This window comes from Lycium ferocissimum, chromosome 1, assembly GCF_029784015.1.
Source record: "Lycium ferocissimum isolate CSIRO_LF1 chromosome 1, AGI_CSIRO_Lferr_CH_V1, whole genome shotgun sequence".
Lineage (NCBI taxonomy): Eukaryota > Viridiplantae > Streptophyta > Magnoliopsida > Solanales > Solanaceae > Lycium > Lycium ferocissimum.
Window position 1 is genome coordinate 15521076 of NC_081342.1, and position 19179 is coordinate 15540254.

The 19179-nt window shown below is 33.9% G+C and overlaps 2 protein-coding genes and 1 long non-coding RNA gene across 3 annotated transcripts in view; 2 read left to right on the forward strand and 1 right to left on the reverse strand.

Annotated features, from left to right (window-relative positions):
• The first annotated feature begins 2501 nt into the window (after window positions 1-2501).
• On the forward strand, window positions 2502-7124 carry LOC132049916 (guanine nucleotide-binding protein-like NSN1). Its single transcript, XM_059440896.1, has 9 exons — window positions 2502-2616; window positions 3197-3441; window positions 4120-4249; window positions 4370-4543; window positions 4932-5161; window positions 5324-5591; window positions 5681-5860; window positions 5985-6199; window positions 6599-7124. Exons 1-9 carry the CDS (start codon window positions 2598-2600, stop codon window positions 6974-6976), a joined length of 1839 nt encoding a protein of 612 aa, XP_059296879.1. The 5' UTR covers window positions 2502-2597; the 3' UTR covers window positions 6977-7124.
• Window positions 7125-7269: 145 nt separating this feature from the next.
• Window positions 7270-11439, reverse strand: LOC132049925 (uncharacterized). Its single transcript, XM_059440907.1, has 3 exons — window positions 11101-11439; window positions 8106-8260; window positions 7270-7779 (listed from the first exon to the last, which is right to left on the reverse strand). The coding sequence occupies exons 1-3, from the start codon at window positions 11282-11284 to the stop codon at window positions 7531-7533; spliced, it is 588 nt and encodes a 195-aa protein (XP_059296890.1). The 5' UTR covers window positions 11285-11439; the 3' UTR covers window positions 7270-7530.
• A 3824-nt stretch (window positions 11440-15263) lies between these two features.
• LOC132069094 (uncharacterized) overlaps window positions 15264-19179 on the forward strand; it is a 63555-nt gene continuing 59639 nt past the window's right edge. Inside the window, exon 1 of the long non-coding RNA XR_009417667.1 lies at window positions 15264-15375. This is a non-coding gene — a long non-coding RNA (uncharacterized LOC132069094). The remainder of the gene's footprint in view (window positions 15376-19179) is intronic.

Sequence of the window (19179 nt, forward strand, 5' to 3'; positions counted from 1 at the left end):
CTCTTTCCATCTCAATTAGCAAAAAAAAATAAAAATTGACCAAATAATTGCCGTATAAGGAATTCAAGACAATAATTATTAGTAATTGTTTCCAACTATACTCTTATATTAAAGAATTACTTCATCTTAACTGTGCTCAATTCTCAAGAAACATCTACTCTCTCCGGTTCAAAATAATTGAGGATCTAACCTCTAAAAGTTAATCCAAAATAATTGAGGTTTTAGTCAATCAAGAAGGTAGTCCCTCCGTTCACTTTTACTTATCCACTTTTAACTTTGTATGCCCCTTAAGAATTAATAAATGAAGTATTTATTTTACTTTAATGCCCATATTAATTGGTGTATAGCCTCATTGAGCCTGGAAAATGATTAGGAAATGAGTAATTAGTGTTAAGGGTAAAATAAGAAAAAAGAGTTTGTCTTTTCTTGATATGGTAAAGTGGATAAGTAAAAGTGAAAATTTATTTTTAGTATAATGGACAAGTAAAAGTGAACGGAGGGAGTACTTTATTCCTTTTCCAAATTTATCTTTGACACATTTTAATATAATGAACAAATTTAAAGCTCGTTTTAATTTCAAAGCCCTCTTAGTTAAGAGTATTTTTGTCAATACACCTCATAATTTTAGGAGTAAGTGAATTCCTTAATCCATGTGCCAAAGTCTAAAACCTCAATTTATTTTGCATCAGAGGGAGTAATAAATAACCCAACTTAGTAAATGATACTCCCTCCGATTAAAAAAAGAGTGTCTACTTAGCCTTTAATTTTTGGTTCAAATTAAGTGTTCACTTACCAAATCGAGAAATAATTACCCTTACTTTTTCAGATTTGCCCTTATTAAGTGTTAAGTGACCAAATTCATACTTATTTAATTAGGGTTATTTTAGTCAAATTACCTACTTTTGCCTAAGAGTTAATATTTTCTTAAGAGATATGTAAATGGCTAAGTGTACATCTCAGGTCTCAGTCTTACCCGTATCTAAAACAACACTTAGGGCTCGTTTGATATGATGGATAAGCAAAAATAGTTCTGGGATAAAAATTTAGTGCCGCCTTATCCCACATTTGATTGGAATAAAAACTGAGGATAATTAATCCCGGAATTATAGTGTTTTTTTAACCCACATGGAGTGTGGAAAACTTGTTTTCTAACCAAACTAGCCCTTATTTTGAAAGAGAGCGAGTAGCTTATAAGTACATTTTTTTGCGCGGATTGCCCTTCGTTTGGGGTGGTCTTTAAATTTTGCCCCTCAAATTTGTGGTCTTTAAATTTTGCCCTTCATATTTGTGGTCTTTAAGTTTTGCCTTTGCTTGGAAAGGTGGAAGAATATATGAAGTTACGGGTTCGAATCCCCGCTCGGGCATAAAATAAAAAAATAATTTCGCAAGGCGAGGGTGGGGGAGTGTATGCCGAATCCAAGACATAATCTTTAAGGAAAAGTTAAAGTTATGCGGATCCGCATAACTAAACATAACTAAAAGTCGCCCGCAGACTTTTAGTTAAACACAACTAAAAGTCTGCGGATCCAAGCATAACTAAACATAACTAAAAGTCTCGCCCTCCAAAGATATTCACTTGCATTTCTAAGAAAGTATGCCTCGATCGAGCTTGCATTTTAATCTTCTTACGCAGATATTGTTCCAACTCACATGCTTAATCTCGGTTTACAAATTAACAACAATTAACATAAGTATGAATTCTTGAGACAAGCAACCCAAGCGATATGTCCAACTTAACGGAATATAGAGTACTAGATTTTTTCGAATCCGAGCTATTAAATTTAAAGTAACCATAAAACTTTGCGTCCACAAATGAAGTTTGTGGTAATTAAGTTATATCCCAAAGAAATTAACAAATCAATATTCGCGTATTCGTGTGGATCCTCGTATATATACTTGAAAACCTAACAATAAATTGTTCGAATTAAGGGAATAGTAGTTAGTATCTCACGTTAATGACAACGTGGTTCGTCTATGGTGTTTAACAATTAACATACCGCTATACAACGCAACCCATAATTAGTTTGGAATGACAAATACATATATATCTTCAGAGCAAAGTCCGCCCATAAGGCATAAGTATGCCCCCGTCGCATAAGTTTGATAATTCGTTAACAAATTTATGCGATGCGGCATACTTTTAATTAAAACTTGTATGCGACCCGTATAATTTGTGAATGAATTACCAAAATTATCGGAACCGCATACTTATGCCAAGTCGCCACGAGGCATAAGTATGCCGTCCGCATAACTTTGGTAATTCCTTCAATCGTGTATGCGATGGGGCATAAACGAAATTTAAACTACTGAATTTGCGAATTTTTTTTTTAAAATTTTGACTGTGTGGGGGTTCGAACCTGGAACTATGGGTTTTAGGCGAAAGGCAAAATTTAAAGATTTCAAATATGAGGCGCAAAAATTTAAAGACCACCCCAAAAGAAGGAGCAATTCTGAATTGCCCTTATAAGTACATTCGGGCTCACCAGACCAACCCGAAATCCGACCCGTCCTTACTTGTATTTGCGCAGCCCCCTCCAAAACCCTAAACTAAACCTCTGATAGAAGAGAGACACAGCTTTTCACACAACAAAACAAAAATGGTGAAGAAAAGCAAGAGTAAGTAATTGCAAGCTTTATTCTTTTAATTTTCTGTCTTAGTATTCTACATAGTATCTTATTCTTCAATTTATACTACTACCTGTTACTTCATTTGCTTTGTTTATCTTGCTATTGTGCTGTCGTTATTTTCTTTATATCCTGCTTTAATTACACTTCTTAGGGTCTATTGGAAACACCCTCACTGGGTATGTTATTGTTGTTGCTTATTCAGTAGTCATTTGGCCATAAAAACCATTTTTTCCCCACTTTTGTTGGAATTTTTGTAGTTGGAGTTGTCTTTGGTTATAGATTTTGCAAAGAATATTTGGTCGTTTGAATGTACCAAAAGTGAAAACAAGGTTTTAGCTAGCGTTTGGCCATAGATTCCCCAAAAAAAAAAAAAAAAAAAAAATTGGAAAACCTGAGTTCAAATTTTGAGTTTTCCAAATTCCAAGTACAACTGATTTTGATATTTTTCATGGTCAAATGCTGACTTTCAAATGAAGTGTTTAAAATTTCCGGAAAAAAGTGAATAATTCTCATGGACAAACGGGCAGCCAAATTTCTGTTAGTTTTGATAATATGTAAATGTTTGCAGAGAGTAAGAGCAAGAGGGTGAGTTTGAAGCAGAAGCACAAGATTATAAGGAAAGTAAAGGAGCACCATAAGAAGAAGGCCAAAGAGGCGAAGAAGTTGGGCCTCAATAAGAAACCCAAGGTAGAGAAGGATCCAGGAATTCCCAATGACTGGCCTTTTAAGGAGCAGGAACTTAAAGCTCTTGAGGCTCGTCGTGCTCGCGCTATCGATGAATTGGAGCAGAAGAAAGCTGCCCGTAAAGAGAGGGTAATCACTTTTCTTTCGTTTAGTTGTTTCCATGCTATGCCTTGCTAGATTTTTGTGTTACTTGAGCTTTATATTGTGAGTTAGAGGCATTGAAGGCTCTGTGTCGGGTTGATTTAATGAAAAAAGGATGTATTTTTGCTAAGTTACAATTTTTGATTGTTGATGCTTGTTAATATCTACTTGTATACTGAGATGTTCAGTGGAATTTATGAAAAATGATATTGTGGTATGAAAGTATCTTGGTTTTACTAATATTTTTGTACTTGATACAAAGAAATAGAAGGGAATAGGACTTGTTTAGACATTTCAAAAAAATTGAGATAAACATCTAATGATATTAATTATCTCAATTCATGGGATCAAAAGAGAATCCCCACCCCCCACAAAAAAGGAAAAAAGAACTACGAAAGAAAAAGAAGATATCTCACAGACAAAAAGAAAAGCATTAACAGACTGGAATCGAGTGACTTAAGCCTCTCTGTTAAGGGCCTTCACAAAGGTATAGGTGGCTTCTTGGATATCTCAGCCTTGAAGTGGGCAGACCAACTCACACCTCAATGGTGGAAAAAACTCGTGTGTCATGTTCGATATAGGTTTCTTGCTATTGGGGTTGCAGTTTCCTATGTTTTCTCCTGGGGATATTTAGTCCGCATGTTTACCACTAACATTGTTTTCCAGGCTAAGAAGAGAAAGCTTGGACTGCTTGAGGACAACGATGAGTCCAAACTGGAAGATCTAACTTCAACGAGAGAAAATGAAATTGGAGGAAGGGTAAATGATGGCTCAGCTTCTTTTGTTAAACAACGTGGTATGCGGAAGCTTTCTCTGTATATTCATTATTGGTCGGTTGGCAAAGGAAGTGGGAGTGAAATTAGAGGTTTTGCTCCTTTTTCTTTCTTTGATCTTGATGGTTGATTGTTTGATGTAGATAACTCTGAAAGGGCTTTCTACAAGGAGTTGGTCAAAGTAATTGATGCATCAGATGTCATTTTGGAAGTACTTGATGCTCGAGATCCTCTTGGTACCCGCTGTCTTGACATGGAAAAGATGGTGATGAAAGCAGGGCCAGAGAAACATCTTGTGTTACTCCTCAATAAGATTGGTATTTTTCGTTCTATTATTGTTAGCATTATCCTCTATCTGCTTGGTTTTCATTTCTCTTTCGTTATACTGATTACAGATAGGTTTCAGAAAGTAAAAGGTTGTCGGTTTGAATTTAATCATAACAAAGAAGTGGATATTAGTGATGATGGGTGATATCTGTATATATCCATGTCTAAATATAATATGTATGTGTATGTGTCTCGGCTTCAGCCTTTTGATATAGGTCACCAACCTACACTCTGGTCTGTTTTTTTTGGTCCTGTAAATGTTGCGTCAGAGTCCTATATTAATGATGGTTCATGCAATGTGCTGTAGAGGAACTTTGAAAGGGTACTTTTACATGCTTACTTGGATTAGATTTTTTACTTTTTAACTACTTTCTCTAGATCTCATTCCTCGGGAAGCTGCAGAAAAGTGGCTAAAGTATCTAAGGGAGGAATTACCAACGGTTGCTTTCAAGTGTAGCACCCAAGAACAGAAGTCAAACTTGGGTTGGAAGTCTTCCTCAAAGGCTGGTAAGAGTAAGAGTAAGACTAGCAATCTTCTGCAGACCAGTGATTGCCTTGGAGCCGAGACACTGATAAAATTGCTTAAGAATTACTCACGAAGCCACGAGGTACATCCGCGATCGTCTTTATGGGGTCCTCTCTGGAGTAAATTAACCTGGGGTTCTATCTGGGGGATCATCTTTTAGTTTCTTGTTTAGTCAATCATGTTATTTAAGTTTGCAGTTTGCTTGGATTATTGTTGGTTTCGCACTAATGATAATTCCTTGCAGATCAAGAAATCAATCACTGTAGGAGTCATTGGTCTACCAAATGTTGGTAAAAGTAGTCTGATTAATAGCTTGAAGAGATCTCACGTAGTCAATGTCGGTGCTACTCCAGGATTAACGAGATCCTTGCAAGAAGTCCAGTTAGATAAGAATGTTAAATTGCTGGATTGCCCTGGTGTTGTGATGCTTAGGTCTGCATCTGAGGATGATGCATCTATTGCTCTTCGAAATTGCAAGAGAATAGAGAAGTTAGAAGATCCAGTTGGTCCTGGTAATTGGATTTCGTCTCCCGTTTTTGCTTCTCATTCTATTCTTTTAATAGTATTGATGTATCTGACTGCTAGTACTGTGGGTTTACAGTGAAGGAGATTCTCAAACTTTGTCCAGAAAGAATGTTGGTTACCATATACAAGGTTCCTACCTTTGATTCAGTAGATGACTTTCTTCAGAAAGTTGCTATGGTTAGGGGTAAGCTCAAAAAGGGAGGAATTGTTGATGTTGATGCTGCTGCAAGGATCGTTCTGCATGACTGGAATGAGGGTATGTGTGAATACCATTTAATTTCATTCGAAGAATTTTGAACTTCCTTAATATGAGAGAATTTCATGCTCATTTATGATAGCACCGTATTATTAGAATCTGATGTCCCGTTTACACATTCCAGGGAAAATTCCATACTACACCTTGCCCCCAACCAGGAACGAGGGGGAGGAGCATTCAGAGGTCAAGATAGTTTCAGAACTTGGGAAAGAATTCAATATCGATGAAGTTTATGGAAGTGAATCCTCAATTATTGGAAGCTTGAAATCTGTCAACGATTTTAACGCAGTTGAAGTTCCATCAAATCGGCCCGTTAACTTTGATGAGAATATGCTAGAGGTAAGCGATTTCTCGTTATACTTCTAAGAATACTATTTGTATTTAATTCCTGTGTATTCTGTAATTGCTGTACCCTTGATCGTTTCTGAACCTCAAATGTTATAAATCTATAGATGAATGCATCTAGTTTTGTGATTTAAAGGCTGCACTAACTATAAGTGGAGATTTTGTTTCAATATTTTTCCCAAGAACATGGTTACAAGTTCATCTTTGATTTTTTTTCCCGCAAAATTGCAGGATAAGAGCTTTGAGTGCAATTAACATATAAAGCCTGTCAGATGCCATTTTTTCTTTTCAATGTTCTTTTCTGCATTTAAGATCATACTTGTCACATCTATAGTCAACTTTATTTTTTCAAAACATGAAGAGACAGACTTATGTTGCCTATTTGCATTTCAGGACAAACAGCAGCCATTGGCTGAAAATGATAGTACAACAGGAAACATTGTTAGTGAGAACGGAGACGAGCCAATGGATTCAGTAGACGGTGATGCAGGCCAGACGAAGGGAAAAAGTGCCAGTAGTAGACAAAATGAGAAGTTATACGCTGAGGAAGGCATGTTGAACACTAAACAGAGAAAAGCTGAGAAGAAAAGGAGGAAGAAAGACAAGCCCTCATCTGCCAGTGATATGATGGACGACGATTATGACTTTAAGGTAGATTATATCAAGAAGGATTCTGCCATGGATGATGCCGATGATGAAGCTGTAGCAACTGATGGAAGTAAGAACAACAGATTTGATCTGCCATCTGGGGTTGAGTTGGATCATGAATGAAGAGAAACTCCCAGCTAGGAACTATCGTAAAAAATCAGTTTTGTGGTTGTTGCTAAGTTTTATTTGCGCTGTAAAATTTTGATTACAGAGACCATCTTTCTTGCTATACTAAATTGAGGCAATTATATATCACGAAGGCCTTTGTCTATTGCATCTTGTTTTTTTTTTTTTTTCCCGAGCTACGGTATCACATAAGTTTCGATGGAATATTTAAACAAGTCCACGGACACATAATTTTGCATGACTAACTTGAAAATCACAAGTTTAGTCTCTTTGATCGGTAGGTTAAAGAATTTGTTGATATGGTGATAGCTTTATTATCTATAATACAAATTTTTGCAGTAGTAAATCATTACACAGCTGACAACTTTGTACTTTATCAACAATCCAAAGAGAAATGATACAATATCAATGGCAAAAAGATATTCGCGCTCAAGAATATTTTCTTTCCTCTTCTACAAGTATCATACGGTTCCATTGACCAAATCTAAACTAGGTATAACAAGATTTCATCACAAGGATGAATATACGTACAATTACAGCCTACAGGAATATCAGTCTCCATTTGATACACCTAGCTCAGAGTCCTTGCTTCCATCTTCTGAATCAGTGTTAGAAGGCTGGGAATTTATGTTTGTTCGAGGACTAGCTACACCACCAGAAGCTGAGGCTGCATTTTCTGAAGTACTACGAGCACCAGCTGCCGATGTATCTGCATACGAGCTGCGAATAAGTCCCTGTGTTTCCTTCGTTTCACGTGCTGCTTTCTCTTTGGCTTGTTTGGCTCTTTCAAGAACCTCCTCCTGTTTTTGCAGAGACCTTTGAGGTTAAGCATTTCTGGCGAAGTTGTATATATTTTTTGTGGGTGGAAACAACTCTAGACATCCAGGAATTATAAACAAGAATTTCATAGTTACAATGCTTAGCCTGTGTGTAACATAGTTTAAGATACACCGGCTAATTGTGCTCATTTTTCTGGTTATGCAAAATTTCAGCTTTTTTCAAATTTTTACAAGTTTTCTCGTAATTGTTGGTAAATGCCAATACGAAACTATTAAGTATCATTGAATGAGGACCTCCCAAGTAAAATAAACTTATAGCTTCTAGTTTTCCTACTTGAACTAAATACCTGAAAGTCCTGAACTTGCTTTTGTTGCTCCGCTTGCAATCTGCCAACTGTACTTAGGACCTCCCCCACTGTAGATTCTATGCGCTCAGTAACTGCTTCCGCCAGAGCTTTCCCCAAGAAGAATGCATCAAGGATATTCTTACTCTCATTTTCACCTGCAAAAGCGATGATTTTAGCTCAATGATTCAAGATTGAAAGATATGCAGAAACCTAGAGGAAAGAACAAATTGGTGACAAATTTCATACCCAAAAGAATAACTCCATCGCACCCTCCGTACACCCAACCAAACCAAGAGCAAAAAGAAAGTGGAGTGCCAAAAAGAAATAGGAAGAACTAAAGAAAGGTGTCTTCTCAATTCCAAGCTACAAGGCAAGGTTTCTTTGAACCACTACTACAAATCATAAAAAATGGGGGCTCTTCAAATGGAGCCAAGAGGAAATATGAAGAAATTATACTTAAGCAATCCGTCCCTCAAAACCCCCCCCCCCCCCCCCCCTCTCCTCCTCAGAATAAAAATGAATTGACTCCAAATGAAGGCAAATATGCCAGGTACATAATTAATAGTGCAACGTGGAATTTGGAAAATGGAAGATCTGTACAATAGCCAAGAACTCCCAGGCAGAAGATTAGTACCCAGTTACAGTCAGCACAAGTTTGCATTCTAGACTCAGAAATGAAAGAATGACCTATTGATTCTAAATGATCATTATGTAGAAATTCTATGTTAGGGAGGACGCAGGCTTCAAAGATGCTTCTCTTTTTCTGTTGAACATCTTGATGATTCGTCGTACTTGGTTACTTCCTGTGGTCACTATTAGGTCACCCAGCTATAGTCACGCTCCTAGCGTCTAAGTTCTATTTATACATATCAGTCTGACCAACCACGTGACTACCAAATAGGTACTGCTTTTAACACAAGATAGGGCATGGTGGATAATACAGTCCAAAGTCTTCGACTATTATCCAATATATCCGTAGCTTAAATATGCCCTACGACTAGGCATAAAATACTGTAACTCTTTCATATCACCTTTGCTAAACAATAGTTTTCAGCAAACACGTAGCACACACCACACCATATTAGTTACAAGGACGAAGAATAGAATCAAACATGAGTAATGGGTGATATTCCCTACTGAATAACAAAAAAATATATTGAAATAGCAGTGAAGAAATGATCAGAAAATAATCATGGCTAACCAATTCAAGTTAGCCAATACACTTTTCAAAGAAACAGAGCTGAAATAAATCGTTGCCCCTCCGTTTATACCAAGAAGCAAGTCCAGCACATAAGGGTTATGGGTTCGTCTATTATAAGTTACTCCTCTGACTTATATTATGCGACACACTTTACTTTTTAGTCTATCCCAAAAGAATGACACTTTTTTTTTTTTTTTGAAACTGTTTTTTTTTTTTTTGAAACTGTTTAATTTTAGCATTACCATTTTAACCGTAATGGCATAACTTGTGGAAAAGAAAGACAAGTAAAACTCTTACCGCTACTCATTTAAAAGAATAAGTCGGGTACTCTGCATATATCTGGCTTACATGTCAAAAATCTTCTTTAATTTCTTAAACATCATAGCCAGTCAAACACCATCATGAAACATGCAATGGAGGGAGCATTAGTTATTGAGCTATCACAGATATCTCAAATAAGGAGACAGGACACATTTGATAGTTAGAGTTCCATCTCCAGGAAGGAAGACACTATTGGGAAGCTTCTAGGTCGGGCTCAAAGCAGAAGGTTGAACATCTTGCGAAAACCATAAACTTAAACTTATCGATATGGACACATGAAGATTTCTCTTTTTTCGTTTTGCTTAACTCTCCGGGATCAATACTGATTCCTAGTTTAGACAAGTTTCCTCTGAAATAGATACCTGACTACCAAGAATACCTGGTATCTTACTCCTCGCGAGTTGTGACTCAAGCCCCAACTGACCAGTTAAACAGTTTACAAAAGGAAAACCATAAATTATTATCACAGACACCACAAAAACGAAATACCGGTTCAAATATCTAAGTGGTACGTCTTGAGTCACTGATGCCACATCACCAAAAATGTTTAAGTAAATAAAGGTGCAATACCACAAGACAGCAGTGGACCTATGTTACAACTACCGGGTGCACATGCACCCCTGATCTGTGGCTCAAGAACACCTAGATATGTGTGTGTGTATTTTCAACAACTAAATATGTATATAAAATTGTGAAAAAAAAAAAAAGGGTGATACTGGGAAGGAAGGTCCATCCTCATGTATGCACCTGGCAAGAAGCTGATCCTTTGTTCTTTAATTGCACATCAATCACAACTTAAATTCCTGTGCTGCGCATTGCAACTCTTTCTTTATTTCTTTTCCTTTACTTTTGACACTTCTATTTGGCACTCAAACTCTTCTACTAAGCACTGCTCATTGTCAATTTTTTTCCTCACTTCAGGTAATTTGACAAGATTGCTTAAAGTGTCTGTCTATCAAATATTATGCTTTAGTAAGCTGTTTTCTACTTACAATTTATCTTCCTAACATCTTGTTCTGCTTGTAGTTATTCTAAACTGAAAGATTCCAATTTAATGTCACTTGGTTTCCAGGCACAAATTACTTGATAATTTTGACATGTATAACTTTTGATAATTTCTGAAACCCCATCTTAGATTGCCATGAGTACTATATTTGTTTAACGAAAATCTGAACTTTTTAATTATAAATACTCCCGCCATTTCAATTTGTTTGTCTTACTTTCTTCTTTAGTCCATTTAAAAAAGAATGTCTCTTCCCTGTATTAGGGACTATTTAATTCACAGGATTGAAGGGCATTTTGGTGCATTCTACGTACCTTTTAATTTAAGACCACAAGATTCAAAAGTATTCTTTACTTTTTTAAACTTGGTGGCAAGTCAAAACCAGACAAACAAATTGAAACAGAGTGAGTAAAATTATGTTGTAATCATAAAATTGTTCAACAGAGATGGGAAAAATGGATGGGACATACCAGGAGGAGGGCCACCTGGACCAGAGCTGAAATTACAAGTGAAAGTAGTAAGTGGTGCAACACTTCTATTCCATGTGGGAATGATGCAACAACGTTGAATCCGAGGTTTGGATTGAGTAGTACGAGGAGAATTATACAGTGATGAGGAAGATGGGGAAAATTTGAATAATACCCCACTACTCATATTCTCCCTATCTTTCTACTTGGAAGTTGGCTTCACTTTTAGATCTGATTGATTGATCTCTTACTTGTGGTGCTCTGCTGATATTCTTCAAATTTCTTATAACTTGTACTAGGACTATACAGTATTTATTTTCTTCCTTTTCACTCTTTCTTCCTATCCTGGAAACAAGATATTTTTTAGTAAGAAGGATTAGGTGAGGTGTTTAGCCATAGAAACCAAAAAGAAAAATTAAAAAATCACTTTATGGAATTTTTGAAGTTGTTGGAGTTGTGTTTGGTTATAGTTTTTACAAATAATATTTGGTTGTTTGAATGTACTTTAAAAAAAAAAAATGAAATACTATATGATTTATACCCCTCATTTCTTAAAATAGCAAAACCACCCAAAGCATTCAATAAACATAACCAGTTGATTGAATCAGAAGCAGCGATTATACAATTACATATACACAACTGATACATCAATGAAAATAACTTTTAGCATAATGAAACTTCAAATTCACATACCACAATCTCTCCCGCTCCCATCAACCCCCACCCCCATCCACCCCACCCTCCGGAAAAAAAAGAAGAACTAGAACCCCTTTGAGGAAGAGGGAAGAAAACAAACTTTAATCAGCTTATGCGATAAATTACCACTAATGTATCGCCATTCATAAGGTTTAAGTACAATTGTTGCATATGTGAAGCTAAAAAGAATGACACTGTACTTCATACAAAACCCAACAAGAACTAAAACAAGTAGCTGTAAACGCTACCAATATTAGTAAAATTTTCGAATAGATAAATGGGGTCAAGTTTATTAAAAAAAAAAAAAAAACAGAAAGTGAAAATAGTAAAAACAAGGTTTTGTTTTTCAAATTTCAAATACAACTGCAAGTCATATTTGAAATTTTCATGGCCAAACATTAATTTTCAAAAAATGTGAAAAAAAAAAATCGAAAAAAAGTTAAATTTTCTCATAGCCAAACGAGTTAGTTTCTAGATTACAATTTAGGTATTCAGAAATGAACTTAGGATCTTCTTCTTAATTAAGATTAAGACACATACCCATATGTGTGAATATTAAGATTAAGACGCATGGATCTGAATACACATTTTGAATATTAAGATATGAATACTAAATGGTGTAAGTAAGATTGTTTGTTTTCTCAATATCTGAATATATAAAGATGTCTTTTTTTAAAATAATAAATATGATATTAATATAAAATATTAATTAATCTAATACTATATTAATAAATATCTTTTTAAATAATATACGGTGGTTGGTACTGGTGTTGATTAACAATGATAGTTGCCGATGCTAACTAGGATGATGGTTTATGGCTGATGGCGTTGGTTGTGGATACATACTAACTACTAGTGATGGTGGAGGACAATAGTAGTTAACAATGGTGGTTGATAGTGGCAGTGGGTGGTAGGTGATAATTGTGGCGGATGATGGTGATAACTAATGATGGTAGTGATGACTAATAGCAGTGGTTGGCGATATATATTGGTGGCAAATGGAGGTAGTTGTGATACGTACTAACCAGTAGTGATGATGGATGACAATAGTAATTAATAGTGGTGGTTGATGGTGGTGGGTGATAATTCTGGCTAGCTTTCAACTTTTGGTGTTATCTTTCGTGCTAGCTTAGCGCGCTCTACTAAACGTTCTGCCCGATTACTAGCTTTTGGTGCCTCACGCTCCCTCGCGCGCTCAACACCTGCTTTGACACCGTTCAGTAAAATGGATATAATTCTTTGTAGGATTATTGGGAAGATGAACGATTTGAAGTATTGTAAAGTGGACTCAAAAGGACTTTAATTTGATAGATAGCCCAATGCTCAACTTAATAAACACAGGGAGATATGACTGTTTGGAGTTAGGTTACGTCCGATCATGATCACTTTCTTTTCTTAAATATTTTCAACTGTTACAAACTAACTCTTTCCAACTTTAAACGCATCCAAACAAACTTCCATATTTTCAACTTGTTCCAAACTAACTCCCTGTATTTTAAACATCCAAACAACCATTGGAACATAAAAAATTTATTACACGTCATTATAATTCTCCAAAGACTCTCTTGTCAGCCTAGAACATGAGTGAGGACATTGTGGTGGATTTTTTTTGAGGCTTTACAGTTTATATTCAGTATATCATATTTATCTGTGTATATCCATAAAAATTGTTTATTATATTCACCAATACACACAATATACAAGGTGATATACATATATACTAGTGGCGTTTTCTTAAAACAAGTCCTACTCACCTCATTCATGTGTTTCTAATTAATTCCAAGCACAACCACTGATACCCGTTCACTGGAAAGGAGGAGGAGTACTTGTGAAATTTTAAATTTCAAGACTGTTAAATTTTCAATCAAAAGGCTGAAAATGACTATATGTGAATTTTACCAGAATTTGTATAAGTATGTAGCCACATACGAGAAGTCTTCCTTTGCCCCCCTTAATTATTCTTGGATGAATTGTACAAATAGGATCTTTCAGTGCCAAAGTTTAAATTTCCACCTCGTTATTGTAATTGTCAGAATTTCAGGCTTAATTTTGATGGATCACCATGATCTTTTTAGTACTTGTGGCCTGACTGTAAGGGTGTCAACCGGTTCGGGCTAACCGGTTTTAACCGGTAACCGGACCGGTTAAACCGGAACGGAACCGGAACCGATAGAACCGGTTAACGGTTCGGTTAACGTTTAATTGTATACGGTCCGGTTCAATATTTTAGGAACCGGAACAGTTAAACGTAAAACAGGAACCGGTTTAACGGTGAAAATTTAAAAAAAAAAAAAAAAAATAGCCGTTGGGCCAGTAGTTAATGGACCGTTGGCAACGGGTCCATTTGCAAAAATGGCCGTTCAAACGGCCATTTTGTTAATTTTTGGCCCCCAAATTTTTTTTTTTTAACACTTTAACCCATCCCCCACCCCTATATAAACCCTTCTTCATTTTCATTTTAATTCACACCAATTCACTCTTCTTCATCTTTCTCTCAAATCTCAATCTCTCAATTATAATTATTTTGCAATAACTAGCCACAAAGTCTTATTATAGTTTCAACTTTCAATTATTAATTTTGCAATTATAATATTGTTGGTGGAGTTGGTGATTTTGCAACAATCAAGTAGCTTTGGTGGATTTGCAATTCTAGCCTTGACTTTCTTTGAAATTAATCCGGCAATTTGGTACCTTCGTTCCAACTCTATCTTTATTTTTAGCAATTTAATTCTAGCAATTTAATTTACGCAATTTAATTTACGCAATTTAATTTGTTGTAATTTATTTTCTTGTGATTTATTTGATTGTGATTTAAATTAATTCTATTTAATAATGTCAAAGAGATTAAGACGTGGTGCGGTAGTAGTAGTCGTATTGTTAGAGGTGCGCTTAATGAGGAAACATTTGTGGAAGAAACACCTAATGTAGGTATTGATGTTGGTGGAAATAATCCACTTTTAGGTCATGAGGCAATGCAACAACATTTTACGACACTTTTAATGAAGACTTAAATGATGATGATGAAACACAACCGAAAATCATAGGAGATACATCCGCACAATCACATACACAAGACAAACCGCCTAGAACTCGTAAGCCAACGACTAAAATTTGGAAATTTATGACTAAGAATAGGGAAAGCCAATCGGCTACATGTAACATATGTGGACAAGTATTTAGTTTTAAGCAAGGAGCTGGTAAGGATGGTGGAACGGGTACACTAAATTCTCGTATGAGAACCAAACATATGGATGCTTGGGAGAGCAAACGGGTTCAAATGTGGGGGGATTCAAATGACGATAGACCCCGAACCGGTAGAAATTTTAAGTATGACAAGAAAAAAGAACGCGTAGAAATAGCTAAAATGGTAGCTTATGATTGTTTACCATTTTCCTTTCCCTCGGGTTTGAGGAAGGCGAAGAGGAAGAAATTGAAGATTTGATAGCTAGTGGACCGGACCAAATGGAAGACTTTGAAGATATTTCCATGACCGAATATGATGTGGGGGAAATTAACGAAATGGTTCAAAATTGGTGATTTTATTATTCTACTATTTTTGTACAACTCATGTATTATTTGCAAGTTAAAAAAAATACAACTTGCAAATAAATGTTATCAAGAATGAATAAAAATATGGCTCATTGAGCTTTACTTCTATTTACTTGTGTTCATATTTTTACTTTTATTAAGTTAGGAATATACCTAAAATATACTAAGAATATACTTATAAGTATATTAAGTTATATAGTATACTTAAACATATATAAGTATATATAGTATATACTATATATAAGTATATATAGTATATAAGTAAGTATATATAGTATATATAAGTTATACATATATATGTATAACTTAATATATATATAGTATATATATTAAGTTATACATATATTTAGTATATATATTAAGTATATATAGTATATATATATATAGTATATATATTAAGTTATACCTATATATAAGTATATATAGTATATATATTAAGTTATCCACATATTTATAATATATATATTAAGTTATACATATATTTAGTATATATATTAAGTATATATATATATATAGTATATATGTATATATATATATATATTAAGTTATACCTATATATAATAGTATATAGTATATATAGTATATATATTAAGTTATCCACATATTTAGTATATATATTAAGTTATACATATATTTAGTATATATATTAAGTATATATAGTTATACACATATTTAGTATATATATTAAGTATATATAGTATATATAGTATATATGTATATATATTAAGTTATACATATATTTAGTATATATATTAAGTTATACATATATATAGTATATATATTAAGTTATATATATATAAGTATATATAGTATATAAGTATATATATATTAAGTTATACATATATATAAGTATATATAAGTTATACATATATATGTATAACTTAATATATATATATATATATATATTAAGTTATACATATATATAGTATATATAGTATATATGTATATATAGTATATATATTAAGTTATACCTATATATAAGTATATATAGTATATAGTACATATATATACATATATATAGTATATATATTAAGTTATCCACATATTTAGTATATATATTAAGTATATATAGTATATATGTATATATATTAAGTTATACATATATTTAGTATATATATTAAGTTATACATATATATAGTAAATATATTAAGTTATACATATATATAAGTATATGTAGTATATAAGTATATATACTATATATATTAAGTTATACATATATATAAGTATATATAAGTTATACATATATATGTATACGAAAAACACTATATATTCTTGACTTCATTTTGGGGTACATTAGTCAGTAAATATTTAAACTTTAATTATAAAGTTGTATAACATATGTAAATATACCTACAATATACAAATAAATACTATAATATATATATATAATACAAAAAACAAAAAAAAAACATATTTTAAACACTCCAAACCGGACCGGTTCCGGTTTTGAGTTTAAAACTGAGAAATCGCCAGGAGCGGTTAAGCGGTTCGGTTTTGCGGGAGCGGCCGGTTCCTTGGGTTTATCAGAATTCGGTTGGTCTTAGGTTGACATATACTAAACATTGTATGCGTCACGATTTGTGATAAATCTTGATGACAACCGTAACACATTTTTGCTTCAAAATTGATTCATTCAAATCAACTCCAAATTTGACGTACCCGTTCTGTCAAGCTCAACCCCATAATTTTCTACGATCAGATGCAAGCCCCAAATCTTCATACCCACAACTCAACCCAACAATGATATTCTACAATTTGCTTCCATAATCAATTTAACCACAAATAAATAATGAATTAAATTTAGCGGAAGAAGGAGGAGGTTTCTGACGAAAGTCCAAATGTTTGATAATTTTATTAATGGGACCATAATTAAATTACAGATTATTATTGAGTCAGGCAAGTCGGTTAATAATACCAACCTAATACCAATCGTAAATGGCAATACTAGAAGCAACCAATTTTATACCCTTTTCTTCGTACTTATTCTTTTATATATTCAACATGTGACTTTGGCTATATTTTTGTTCATGATTTCTCGAATACATTAAGTACAGGATCATTGATTCACTGTGGACCAAATTTTGCAGGTAGGCACTCGTTAGTTAACCCATAATTATCAACGTTCATCAAACATTTCTTTTGCTATATCTCTCGGCTTAAAAATTAAGTCAGTTTCTTAGCGTGAGGGAATTATTATTTGAGGATCATATTAGGATGTCACTTCAGTTACATGCATTATGGTTGCACTAAATAATACTTCTCATCAAATAAAACTTCACACTTTTTCTGATGCAAATTGGGCCAGGTGTGTCCCATACTGCAATTTTAGGAGAGTAAATATTCCATTGCTTTTTGATTTTATGATTATAGAATAGCTTTAAGATATATGGGGAAGTGAGGACTGGAACATCATGATTAAATACATCTTTTTTTGGTGAATTAATTGAAGTGTGTGTAAATTAATTCAAACATCACTATTATAATTTTTCTTTAAAGAAACAGGAATAATGAACTTCATAGATTTTCAGTAATGAATCAGGACAGATCTAACAAAGAAGTTACAGGTTCGTTCGAAATCGTTATGCTTGGACTTTGTAAATGTGTTAAAAAATCTACTGAGTATGAACAAATAAAAGATCTAGGATCCAATAATCAAATAAAATGTGATAAAATTCCCAACTCCAGCCCACAATATTCAAAATCTGAATTCGTCAACGCCATGAAGTACCTAAAATACGCATATCCATGGAGCAATTGTTTTTGAAAAATAACCATGGTCCTATTACGTCCTTCTCAATACCTAGCTAAACCTATCCTATAATTGACAAAAATAATTGATAAACTAAAATAAACTCAACACCATATATAGCTCGTGATTAATGGCTCATCTTATATTTAAGTACTAAACAAATTTAAAGTCAAGATAAATGCCAAGAATATTTTAGCAGACAAAATGAAGGACGTGATTGGATTGGTAGAGATAAGAATGTTGATTATGTCCAAAATTGTAGTCCATCCATTGCTGCTAAGGAACAGTGTTTTAAAAGGCGTTTTCGGGGCGAGCCTTGGGGCGGGGCGTACCAAAAATGCTCCGGGGTGATGGGTCGGGGCGAAAGTCCCAAAAGGCGTACGCTCAGCAATTCGGGGCGTACGCTTGGGCGTTTGGGGCGAGTTTTTTTTGTTGGGGCGTAAGCCCAGAAAACTTCTTCAAACCAAAACGAAATTTATTAAATAAGTCCTTAATATAATGCCCAAATTCTCAAAAGTCAACATGTAATTACTCAAATGTTTTAGAAAGGAACCGAAACATTAAATTTAAAAGTCAAGACCTTTTTTTACTACTAGAATGCCTAATATATGTTCTTTTTCAATTATTTATCTTGTCTACTTTAAAAAAAAGTAACGAGTCAACTTGTATCTTTGTAAGTAGCGTATAATAGATTGTTCTAATTAGTTTTTTTGTGGGGGTGGAGCATATATATATATATATATATCACTTATTTATAGTTTTCTTCAATTTTTTTACGCTATTTCACCTATTTAAAAGTATTTATTATAATTATATCATTTTATAAAATACTAAAAAATTAAAACCCCATGGGGCTTACGCCGTCCTCGAGTGCTTACGCCTCGAAATGAGACGTAAAACGCCCCGTCTTACGCCCTCGCCTTTTAAAACACTGCTAAGAAATCGTCTAATGATTATTTTAATACGAAAGTATCAGACTCAAACTTTTGTAGCTAACAACTAAATTTTCATGAGTTAAAACCTATTCATTACAATAAATATTTTTTACGTCATCCGATGAAATGAATTTTGATAGCAAATTTGACATG